Source organism: Lissotriton helveticus, chromosome 3_1 (genome assembly GCF_964261635.1).
Source record: "Lissotriton helveticus chromosome 3_1, aLisHel1.1, whole genome shotgun sequence".
Taxonomy (NCBI): Eukaryota; Metazoa; Chordata; class Amphibia; order Caudata; family Salamandridae; genus Lissotriton; species Lissotriton helveticus.
Genome location: NC_136061.1, coordinates 667,232,833 through 667,246,048, shown reverse-complemented (window position 1 = coordinate 667,246,048; position 13,216 = coordinate 667,232,833). Strand labels below are relative to the sequence as shown.

Below are 13,216 nucleotides of genomic sequence, written 5' to 3'. Positions count from 1 at the left end.
AGCATCCCAGCCTCTTTCCTAGACCGCGCTGGGCCCACATCCAGGAGGACCTCAGTTTGGGCATATCGGCACATCAATGACGTACTGGCCCAACTGTTGCCAGTGACACACCTCCCTAGCCACGTCATCACCACGGGCTGTTTCCCAGCAATGCCAGGACGCAGCTTCACTGACGTACTTCACTGTGACGTGAAACGTCAGTGCTCCACGTCTTCTTCAGCAACGTCATCGAGCTGTTTCCTGGCAACCTAAAGACGCCACTTCATTGACGCCTTTCACCTAAATCGTCAGCATGCATCATGCAAGCGTCCCCACGTCGGCGGCCATTTTTCTGAGCTTCTCTCGGTTACCGCGGTAACCCATCGCGGCAGAATCAATTTGGAGGCTGCAAGGTTCGTAGAACAGAGGATCTTCTCGGCGATACACACGCCCACCATGTATTTGCACCCACCCCTGTCTCAGGTACTTTTAAGCAATTTTTTTATCTTAATCTTGCCACGGCGAGATACACTCCTGTATATCGCTTTGCTCAGCTGGTTCCACCTCTTCATTTTCCCCAGCGATATATACGTCTCAGCACTGTCCTTGCTTCTCGTTCTTCACTTCGGCGATATACACGCTGTGTATATCGTACTGTACCTACCACTTTTCCCTTGTTTTACTCACAGCATTATATGGTTCTTTTTGCTGCAATACCGTCCTATTTTGTTTTGCCACAACTTTTTACCACTCTTCGCTCGTCACAGCATGGCCTCCTCTCATGTGTCTGTTGTTCCACCACCAAATTTTTTAGCAGAACCTGGCCAACCAAGCATTCCCTGGGAGGATTGGATCCTCATGTTTGAGAACTACTTGGAGACATTAGCCGGCCAGGAGTTTTCGGCAAAGAGAGAGAAAGCTCTTCTCCTAAGCACGCTAGGCAAGGAGGGTCAGCGTGTAATTCACTACTTCCCTCAGGCACTTCAAGCCAACGGCCAAGCATTACCTGATGAATATAAGGAGGCCATCTGCAGACTTGATGGGAGGTATGCAAAAGAGGCAAACTTCGTTATGAATAAATTCAAAGACTGGCGAGTCCATTGATGAATTTATCTCCAGGCTTAGGGAAATGTCTATTAAATGCAAGTTTGGAACCATGACAGATGACAGATATCTATTATGGGACGTTCCCTCTGTTCGGACATATTATAGATTAACTTTTGCAAGATTTGAGTCTGAACCTGTGTCTGAACCTCTCCGCAATACAACGTGGTGGTGCTTGACATGCTTACTGTGGGATACGCCTTGTAGCCAGCATTCTGATCGTGGTCTAGATACAGACGTCTTTAACTTTGGATACAATATAATCACCAGACTGGGAACAGCCTTTAAGCAAGGAAGCCTATGATTCATCAGCTTTTGGATGTGTTAGACCCACCCAACATTTAGTGCCCTGAAGAAGACGAAACACGTCGATTGTACTGTGTGTAGGGTCATATAAGTTTGACTCCACTTTTTATCTACTGCAAATGGAATAAAAAGAAAGAAACTGAAGAATATCTTTACTGAATATGGACTTTATAACTGTTCTTCTTGTTTAAGCTCTGTTGTGTGGTGCACCTGTGCTTGTGTTTTGAATTGTTAGGTTCCTGAGGGAACAAGCATGGTGACGGTGGGTGCAATTCAGTGTGCACGCAGACCCCAGCTAGTTTAGAGGAGATAACAGGTTAGGTGCTAGTAGTCAGAAGGCTCCACTGTCAGGTTCATATGTTTATGCTTTCTTGAAGGTTTGCGGGATCTCACACCACCGCACCTCTCTCTATAACCCTCAAGGGAATGGCCTATGTGAAAGGGCCAACAAAGTGGTTAAGGGGATCATCCAAATTGCCTCCGCCAATGGGTCAGTGGTACGCAAAATGGTCAATGAAATACTCTGGGATTACCGGACGAGTCCCCCTGTTGATGGTCAATCCTCCCCTTTCGAGCTGATGAGGGGCCATGCCACAGGCTCGAAACTCGTCCCTTCTTGGATGAAGCAGCTAGTCAGTTTGCAAGGGGGGTGTCTCATCCAACTGGAAACAAAAGACTTTCCCTGTCGCTTCAAGGTGGGTGACCATGTCAAGATCAAGAGTGGCAGAGTGGGGAGAGGTGTGTCGAAATTCAAGGGGCCCTTAACTGGAAAAAAGGTTCTTGACCATTGTGTCATCCTGAACAATGGTGAGTGTTGGAATTTCAGGCGTGTTTCTCTTTACCAAAAAAACATCGCAAACTCAAAACAGAATGTACCCATCAGTTCTCTGAGCAGTAGTGGCTTTAACTTAGCTCAGAATCCCGTGGTGGCATCTACCTCAACATCACCTGCTGTGGCTCTTGGTCGGGGTGACTCCCTTGTGTCTGAGAGCCCCTCCTTGGACCCGATAGACCCTGGTCCTGATCGGCCGGGTTTCTCTTGTTCCCGAAGGTGCCGCAGGCCAGCAGAGTATCTTCAGGACTTAGTTTGCTAGTTACTCTGTTTTTTTTTCTTTCTTCATGTTTCTGTTTTGGTTTTTTTCTCTTCATTTCTTTTCCTTCTTTTTGCTAATGGAAAGGAAAAAGATGTGTAGTACATGTGTTAAGTTATTGTTCTAGTTCTTCACAGAATGTTATCTGCATGCTATGATTCCTCTAGAATGTCCACTAACCCTAGTTCCATGTTTGTACTTAACTGTGCATTCTGTTCTAAGGCAGTTACATGTTAGCTCCTGCCTGGAATAGTCCACTCTTGTCTCTCCTCCTGCGCTTACAATAAAGGACTCTGAATCTACCTGCCGTCTCAATGCTCTGTCTTCTACTACAGGTCTCCATGCAGAGCCTTCAGATGATGCTGGGGAGTCCTGGAAGGGTCAATCCACGTTGGTCCCTGACTCTGGAGCACTAGGGAACCTCGCTGGGACGGGTGGGCCACTTGGACTAGGGCCCTTGGGTAATGGGTGTAGTTCCAGGCTTCTAGTTTCTTCGTCCTCAGCAGGCTCAGAGTCTTTCTTTGGAGTTTCCTTTGAACAAAGATGCTCTTCACATGAGATCTGGTCTTTGTTGAAGACAGTCAGTCCTCCCAGGGGTTCTGGAGGTCGCTGGCTGCACGACAAGACAACTTTTGACGCATGGTCTCTGGAAACTGCAGATGGGCTGGTAGGGCTGGGGCCAAGTCAGTTCTTCTCTCCAGTCTCCTCTGCTGTGCGACTTCTTCTGCCTCTCTTCTTCATAGGTTGCAGGAATCTGCTTTCTGGGGTCAAGCTGCCCCCTAAATACTGTACTTAGGGGGCTTTTTAGGGTTCTCAATGTCAGTAGCCATTTGGCTACTGACCTTAGGGTGACTTTGGGTTTTCAGTCAATCCCTCGCAGGAGCCTCGTACTGCAAAATAAAACCTAACATTGAAAGTTAGTCGCCGAGATGCAGCACCAACCTTCCCATTAAAATATTTAGATTTAGCAATTTTTTTGATTATAAAATACTAAAATATTATTATAATAGAGTATTTGTTTAGTGTGCACACATGTGTGTTTAATTACTGTTTTAATGTTTGCAATTTAAATCGCGCAAATTGCTTGGGGTTTCATTAGTGACTCAATGGGGGTCCTCAGGAGTCAAAAACTTGGGAACAAACGTAGGTGATTCCCAGCCTTACGACGGGTTATGATTCGAGCATGTGAATCTATGAAAGATATCAACATTGGCGAATTTGGCTTGCAAGTAAGTAACTAAGAATGTGATCTAGCAGAGGGTTTTGACAATTCTGTGGCTTTGGAGAAATGCGTTGATACATAAGGGCCTAATTTCTTCCTGGAGTTCCCAGGATGTAGGTCTACCATGATGTTTTCTTAATGCTACATCCGTCATGGCTTTCTCTGGAGGCTTTACCAACACTCTGCTTGCCTTTGCTTCTCCAGTCTTGGTATAGGCAATGACTCTCCCTGGTATAGGCGATAACTCTTTACTTAATCTGGATGCTTTTTTTTCTGGGTAGCTTCCAAGACTGGCTTCCTTGATTTGCAGCAACTCTCTCCTTAGGGTTTACCAGGCCTGGATCGTTCATGATTCTCCCTGAAGGCCTCTCCTCCTTGTAACTCCTCTTCAAATCCATTGATTCTTTACCTGCTCTGGATCTACATTGGCTCTACATGGAAACTTCATCACCCCTGGTAACTGCATTCAGTTATTCGGAAGCAAGTTTTTAATAAAATAAGCTCCTAAGATCCTTTAGCATCACACTGTGTTTGTGTTCACATATTTGTGGTTTACTCTCCTGAGCTTTATAAATCATTTCAATGAGGAATGGTAATGGTGCATAGTCTTAGTTTATTACTAACATTCTATCCAGATGAGTCTTTTAATTTCTTATGGTTTGAGCAAGAGTGAAATGCCTGTGCAGAAATATTTGGAGACTGGTCACTGGATCTTCTCTAGTCTGTGTCTTAGAGAAAGGGTATGTTGGACGGAACAGCTCTCTAAGCCTACTGCCAGCAATTTCACTATCACGTATCTTCTTATCAGTGACTGTACAATATAACTTTTGGTGGGACTGGTAGTGGGAAAATCTTTTGGGTTGTGCATCATTGGTGTGACTGGGTATTGTCATGTCCTTCTGTACTTTTCAAATTTCTAACTCGGTGGCAAGCTTCCCTTATTGTCCACTCCCCCTGGTTAAAGAGGTTGCAATTATTCAGAAGTTTTTTTATTTTTATTTAATGTGTGCTTATCCTGTTTCCATCTTGTTTTCTGTACAGAGAATTTCCGCTGTCTCTGCACCCATGAAAAGGGGTTTGGCTTCAAGGGCAGCAGCTTCCACCGGATCATTCCTCAGTTTATGTGTCAGGGTGGCGACTTCACTAACCACAATGGCTCTGGTGGTAAATCCATCTATGGCAGGAAGTTTGACGATGAGAACTTTATACTGAAGCACACCAAAGCAGGTAAGGGGCTGCATGGTGCATACAAGTCCGCAAAAACAATTGAAATCCTACATGGAGTCCACTACCTGACCAAAAAGGAGACCAAAAGTAATCCATAAACATAAGAGGAGATGACAGGCCACCGAACCTCCAGCCACAGGTTAAAGAAAAGGGCCAAAGGTAGTCAAAGGATGGGTGAATTTCAGATTACATGTGACAGTACTGTTCATGAGTTAGGGTAGGGTTTCAATTGAGATATATATATATATATATATATATTTTTTTTTTTTTCACGCTCCAAGGTTGTCCACCTTATGAGTAGCACGCGAGCAGCAGCTTTATTTATGTGTAGGTGAGGACGGGGATCCGCTCGTAGACGCCGCTCCGTAATGGATCTGCCCGACGCGTTTCGAAGCTCCATCTGCTTCTCTTCAGGGGCTTTAACGGAAGCGGTGTGCGCACCCGTTACACTTCTCCAATTTCATATAACTCACCCGCCAATGGGAGGCTCCAATGAGACTTCTGGGAAGTGTAGTGCGGAAAGCACACAATCAAGTCCTGTATGGACTCCACGAGTGGGCCCGTCCTCGATCCCATGTACGGCTGCTACTTCACTGCCGTGACCCCCACGTTAACGGGGTGGTGCATACTCTGCGGCTGGACTGCCGCATATAGATTCACGATCCAAGGTTGTCCACCTTATGAGTGGGTCACTGCTTTGTCCGTAATGTTCAAGGCACCATTGTTACAATAGTTCAACAAAAATAGTAAAGGAAGTGGTAGGCAGGTTTGCTGCAGTGCGGCCAATATCTACCTGTGGCTCCGGTCCCTCTCGTTTCCTGACAAGTCCACCAGTGCGGGACTCAAGAATCCGCCATCCACGGCGGCGGGACTGCTTCGCGGCTGGACAAGCCGCTATACAAAAAACCAAAGAGTTGCCCCACTGAAGCAGTCACACACGAGGGGGGTAAGCACACAGCTGCCACAGGCGGTTGCAACACAGCGCTCCTGCTGCACTTCCACTTGTAAAGCCAAACGCGTTTCGAGTTAAAAACAATAGTGCACGGACTCAGCAGATCGTTTTCAGGAAGTGATTTATTGTAATTGCAAACCCCTATTTTAGTTGAACTATTGTAACAATGGTGCCTTGAACATTACTGACAATGCAGTGACCCACTGTTTTTTTTTTTAATGGGACTCAAGCCCGGCATAACATGGAAGGACTATCATAACCAGAATGCCATGCGAACTGTGAATGCCCACATGGGCGGGGCTTGCAATTACAATAAATCACTTCCTGAAAACGATCTGCTGAGTCCGTGCACTATTGTTTTGAATTGCCTGCCAGTGATCAAGGGTTTTTTAACTCGAAACGCGTTTGGCTTTACAAGTGGAAGCGCAGCAGGAGCGCTGTGTTGCAACCGCCTGTGGCAGCTGTGTGCTTACCCCCCTCGTGTGTGACTGCTTCAGTGGGGCAACTCTTTGGTTTTTATATATATATATATATATATATATATATATATATATATACATATATATATATATATATATATATATATATATATATATATATATATATATATATATATATATATATATATATATATATATATATATATATATATTACATATATATATATATATATATATATATATTACATATATATATATATTACCTACTGGCGGTCGCCAGTAGGTAGTTATAGTTAGGATCGTTTTCTATAGGAAATCCGCAACATTCTATTGGGAATAACTTTAGCGCCGAATGAGGGGTCTGCCTGTAATTTTCCTTAATTTTGCCTCGCTGCGCTCCGCTCCTTCCCTGAAAGTTTCGGGGGAATCCGTCAAGCGGGGGCCGAGATAAAAGGGGGGTCCCAAAACGTGTTTTCCCCATGTTAATTTCCATAGGGCGGTTGGACTCACTTTTAGCCCGAACTGCTGAATGGATTTCCACCAAACTTGGCAAAATTGTAGGGACTGGTACCCCGATGTGCCTTTGCTATGTCTCAAGATATATGCTCCAGTGGTTTTTACGAAAATTAACTTTGAAAAAATATATATTGGGCTGCATTGGGCTATATATATGTTAGAGCTCAAATGTAGCCCAATGTAGCCCAAAGATGGCCACCAGAAACAAAAAAAACCAAATGTAGCCCAAATATCAGCCAGATGTAGCCCAACTATAGCCCAATGACAGAATGTCCCAGAGTGTTCTAAAGAACAACTAGAGTGGTAACAGTCTTACTTATGACAAAAGTATGGCACACCTGAAGTCATCTTGATTGGAATAAAGTGGTAACACTTAATACATTTAATTTGAAAAGGAACAAAATGAGGGGTTTCAGTTTGCCATAGAAATTTTATATATATATATATATATATATATATATATATTCACTTAAAAAACCATAGGTTTCACACCAGTTATAGTTGGGAATTAGCATTTAAAAAACCTATTAAATTCACTGAAAAAAACATAGGTTTGACACCAGTTATAGTTAGCTCGAAATTTTACTGACATAAAACCATTGAAATTCCCACGTTATAGTTAGTTGGACTCACTATAACTTGCGCGCCAGCAATGCACTGCTGATGACGTCACATATTACATCACTCATGACATGGTCAGTGACATCACTCATGACATCACTGATGACACCATCATTGTGACAGACCTCCTTTCAGTGTAATGTAACCCTTGAAACACATATTCAAAAATAGAAACTAAAATGTTCAAAAAAATAGAGATACCCATACCAGTTACAACAACCAATTCAGTAATACCACCATCTATATAAACATCCACTCATTCACCAACAGTTCTATATAGTCACTCCTACATATATTCACTCATCATATGTAGTGAAACACCTATACATCCTGTTACACACCGACAGTCATAATCACACATGCAAATAAACTATGGAACATCCATTTATTTGCATATACAGCTATACACACACTACCACCTTACTTCTAAGGAAACTTACACATACTTACTCTCTTAAACAATCACTTATAGAAACACATACTTATTTAAACAAGAACTCTTTCAATCTCTAACTCTCACATATACTCACTTATATACATCAATACTCACATATACTAGATTAAAACATATGTAGTTACTGATAAAGACACTAGTGAGACAGTCATTCACTCACTAACACACACATATACACACTCATCCACCCATACAGTCCTGCACATATGCTGTCTTCAAAACACATACAAACAGTGAGTCGGTCATTGATGCATCTATGTGCTAAGTAACACCCCCACCAAACCATACAGACACTCATACTGATACTAAAACCTATGGTTTTTTCAGTGAATATATATATATATATATATATATATATATATATATATATATATATATATATATATATATATTTCGAACCACAGAGTTGCCCTCTTGGAGATGCTACACGCATCGGGGTACTTGCACACAAATCCTCAGGCAGCAGTTAGGTCGGCGGGCTGCTCGCGTTCCAGGTGCCATACGCGTTTCGAGCTCTTGCAGCTCTTGATCACTGGCGGCAAATGAGGAAAAACAGCGGGCTTTCAAGAACAAATATTTTATTACAAATTAGAGTCCCGCCCTGGTGGGCGTTACCCCAGCTGCATGCTGGTTGTAGTAGTCCGTTCGTTAACCAAGTGGGCTCCGCTGCTTGGCGTTTCCTCAAGGGCAACCTTTTCGTTTGGATATATATATATATATATATATATATCTATATATATAAATCTATATATATATCTATATATATCTCTCTCTCTCTATATATATATATATATATATATATATATATATATATAGAGAGAGATATATATATATATATATATATATATATATATATATATATATATATATATAGAGAGAGAGATATATATAGATATATTTGTTCACAAATCTTAATTTCACCTACCTCTGCAAATTCCTGGAAAGATTTGGGGTAATCAGTCGGGGCCAAGCAAAGGGGGGTGTGGTTCCCAAACATTGATTTTCCCTGTTAATTACGGTAGGAAATATTGTGAAGCGATCCAGAAAAAATGACTAAACTGAGTTAAGTCATTTGGCAAAAGATTAGAACTTTAATCAGAAAGCGTAATGTTTGATACTTAGTATAAATCCGTTCAACCATTTTCAAGAAATGTGCTTTTAAAGAGGTGCCATAGCGGTCATGAAGGGGTTAAAAAGATAGTGATATTCCAACTGTTGGTGTTCAGATATGCTCGGATTAACAACTGACTGGGGGTTAGTAAATCCAAATTGGCTGGCCACAACCTGAACAATATGTTGTGGTAGCCATTACAGGACTCATGGACATGGTCACTGCGTCATGAAAATGGATTTAAAAAAAAAAGGGGGCAAGGTGAGTACACAAGGGGCATGTGGGGGGAAGATCCGAAATGGACCCTCCTTGATTAGCTGGCCACAACATGGGCAACATGCTGTGGAAGCCTTTACAGGACTCCGGGACATTGGTTCCCGATTGAAATGCATTTTAGTAAATGCCAGGTTTTGAGGGTTGCAAAAAGGGGCAAAAACGGTGATAACCGATTTTACACACAAAATAAATCATGTCTTCATTTGTTGTTGTTATATTAATAATTTTAGGGTTTGTGGTGTGTTCTAAGGTCACTTTAGCATGTGAAAAATGCTGACCCTCTGCTGGGATTTGACTATTTAGTATGGAAGGTCCTCCAGAAGCTAAAATGAGAGCACATTTTCTTTAAGTTCATAATATCTTTCTCAGCCATGTGAGAATAAAGTCTGATATTCTGAGTAAAATGTACTAACCGCAGCAGCAACTTGTCAGTTGATTCCCAAGAGTTCAGCTTCCTACAGTGTGCGAGTGTGCTAATCAACAACTAGAGCGCTAGCATTCTATATTCAAGGCAAAACTGTGGCACACCTGAAGCCATTGTGATGCGATCAAAATTGTAATATTTGAAGCATTTACTTTAGAAATTACCAAAATTAGGTGGTTCGTTTTGTCACATAAATTATGGTTGGTGCTCCAGAAAGCTAAAACGTGGACACATTTTCTAAGAGTTCTCAAATATCTTCCTCATCCGTTTTAGTGACATGCAGAGTGAAATGTGTACTTCCAACACAAGCAGGAGTCTGTGAATTAACTCCCTAGTTATCAACTGTAGTCTCCCATAGTGTTTTAATGAACAACTATCTACCATTCTGTAATCATGACAAAAGAGTGATACACCTGAATCCATCTTGTTGGAATCAAAGCTGTAAAATTAAAAGCATTTCCTACAGAGTACTATGCAGTAAATTATAAGCAAGCACTGGCAAAGTAAGTATATCTCGCTTATGCAAGAGCTTTTGCAATGTGTTTTAGCTGTGTTCAGCATGACTGAAAGTTTATGGTGTAGAGTGGAGTGTTGCAAAGTAGAGTGGAGTGTTGTTGTTTAGTGGAATGGCATAGAATGGAGGAGGATATAGTGGAGGGGCGTAGAATAGAGTAAAGTGGAGTGCCGTAGAGTGGAGTTGCGTAGTATGGATCAAATTGTCATAGAGTGTAGTTGAGTAAAGTGGCATAGAGTGGAGTAGTGTGTCATAGAGTGTTGTGGAGTAGCGTTTCATAAAATGGAGTGGAGTACAGTGTTGTGGAGTGTCATGGAGTTAGAGGGTCATAGTGTCGCAAAGTGGCATAGTGTGTCAGCATGGAATATCGTGGAGTGGAATAGAGTAGAGTGTCCTACAGTGAAGTGTCACAGAGTGGCCTACAGTGGAGTGGAGAATAATGTTGTAGAGTGGAGTGTTGCCGTTTAGTTGAATGGCATAGAGTGGAGGAGGATAGAGTGGAGAGGAGTAGCATAGAGTGAAGTTAAGTGGAGTGCCGTAGGGTGGATTGTGTAGAGTAATATGGAGCAAAGTGTCATAGTGTTGTTGAGTAAAGTGGCAGAGTGGAGTAGAGTGTCATAAAGTGGAGTGGTGTAGAGTTGAGTACAGTGTCTTGGAGTGTCATGGAGTTAGAGGGTCATAGTGTCGTGGAACAGCGTAGTGTGTCAGCGTGGAGTGTCCTAGAGTGGCCTACAGTGAGTGGAGTATAATGTTGTGGCGAGGAGTGGCGCACAGGTGAGTGGAGTGTCATAAAGTAAAGTATTGTAGAGCCGACTAGTATAGAGCAGAGTATGCATGGTCTGGTTGCGCACTGCCATTACAGTCAACACATTTTAAATTGAAATGACTATTACATTTGCACAGACATATAGTTTTACTGATAATACTATACAGCACACAAAAAATTAGTGGACATTGCATCGCCAATTGTATTGATTTGTTTTGATCGTATTAATATATTTCTTTCCACTACACTCCAGAATTTACAAAAAATGCTTCATTTGTTCTTTTGTAATTTTGATATATTCTGAAATATTTGCACAATTCATTTATAGACATTTACATTTTGCTGTGTGCTAGCAAAAAATAACATCCTACAGCTTTTCTCTCACATGGGTAGCCAGCAGGATTATCACATAAACCTTCTCACTTTGAAGTCAGAGAAAGAAGATAGAGCCTGACATTTGTCCTCTGTATCTGAATGCACATTAAATGTGACAAGATAAAACAAATTTAAAGGCCTGCTTACAGAAACCGAGCACTCCTGGATGCTTTTGTGGAAGAATACAAGGAGCTCTTGTAAACAGGCAGGAATGGACTTACACAAACTGAAGAGCCTAAAATAGATAAAGGCAGCAGATAGAAAGCAAGCAAATGTGAGTTACAGACCACAAAGCCAATGATGGGCAATGGGTGGAATGCATTCCCAGGGAAACATTCTGAATGCTCCCAAGATGAGTTTAGCAAACCAGACAGCGTCTCTGTCTGGTGTGTTTCTTCCTAAAAAGACAGCCCTGGACTGGAGAAGCCAGGGTCCTTGTGATGTGAAGATACCTCCCTGTTGGATATCAGGTGAACTGGACACTGCACAGCCTCAAGTAACAGCTGTTGTGATACAGACTTATAACCGCAAATTCCTCACCTTTTATAATATTCCCCAGATGTCACTGTATCAGGAAAGTTTTTTCAGCAGAATCTCTGTTCTAGGTAGGTGGCACCATGTGGCTCTGGGTATGTGGCACCTTGCGGCTCTGCACTGATGCCTTTTTGATCCTGAAATGACGCACGAAGCCTGAAGTGACACGTCCTCGCACTGTCAGTTTCTTTCTTTCTTTCTGCACCACCAGATGTGGATCGGGAGCTACCTCTCGGCTCTTTGAGACACTTTATCTCAAAAAAGTTATCTGTGTGCTAGGGCAGTGGTTCCCTAACTTTTTCAACCCACAGCTCCCTTGGCTTATTGGCCATTGGCCGCGGTTCCTCATTATGTAACATTTATTTTGCGGGTGGAAGGATGTAAGCCGGTCTCCGAAGTACTTCCATTTTTCTCCCTGAAAGTAATTGGAATGAAGCTGAAAAAGGTATTATAATCATAGATGTCATCCTATCCTATCCACTGCGGAGCCCCATGTTGTGTCATTGACTTATTGGTGGGACAGAGGGTTCTCGGAGAAGTGAACTGTTACTACATTGTGATGTACTGCTGTTTATAGAGGTGTCTTTAGTTCGTTCTTTAGCAGGGTTTGTGGTAGCGAATTCCAGATGTGGAAACACATAATTGCAGGTCAGAGCAGGAACTGCTGCTGCAGCACGAGAGACTTACAGTAACATTCACTTTTGCACACTTAATTAAGAATATCTCTGCTGCCATTTTTTTAAAAGTATTTTTATTGGTTTTCAACACACCCAAACAAATCCCCTCTTATATGACACATTTTCAAGGGGGGGCACATTTCTTGTTGTATTGCTGGAATTGTCACTGTCCGCTTTCGGGCTAGCATTTGTGTCTGAATCAGTACTACATTTAGGTTCTAATCTTCCCCTCCACCCATCGATTTCAGTTTCAGCATATACAGATGATACCACCCCTCAACATAGTGTTCTCCAAGCTCGATGCCCCCCGCATACCCTTATCCCTCCCTCCCCCTAACCCCAAACCCCTCCACCGGTGTGCTCCTTGTAATCTAAGCAAGGATAACCAATCATCAGCGTTGTGCTAGGTTGGGCATGTCTCCATTAATATCTGGGCTGTCCCCCTACTCCCACTGTCTCCACTTCTACCCCCTTTCCCCTCATATTTCCCCCAAGCATATCTACACTCTGTGCTCCCTGACGTTTTCCTACGGAGCCCCCAGAGAGTCAGTATCCGAGTCCTGCTCTGGAAGCTTCAGCAAGGTTACCATGCCTGTGCAGTTTCCATCGCTTTATCGTTGAAGAATT

At 42.5% G+C, this 13,216-nt stretch overlaps 1 protein-coding gene across 2 annotated transcripts in view; it reads left to right on the top strand.

The window, feature by feature from the left end:
- Positions 1–13,216, top strand: part of PPIE (peptidylprolyl isomerase E) — a 201,852-nt gene that overhangs the window by 121,949 nt on the left and 66,687 nt on the right. For both annotated transcript variants that reach the window (XM_078680768.1, XM_078680769.1), the window contains exon 8: positions 4,744–4,929. In XM_078680768.1, coding sequence (XP_078536894.1) covers positions 4,744–4,929 — 186 coding nt within the window. The remainder of the gene's footprint in view (positions 1–4,743; positions 4,930–13,216) is intronic.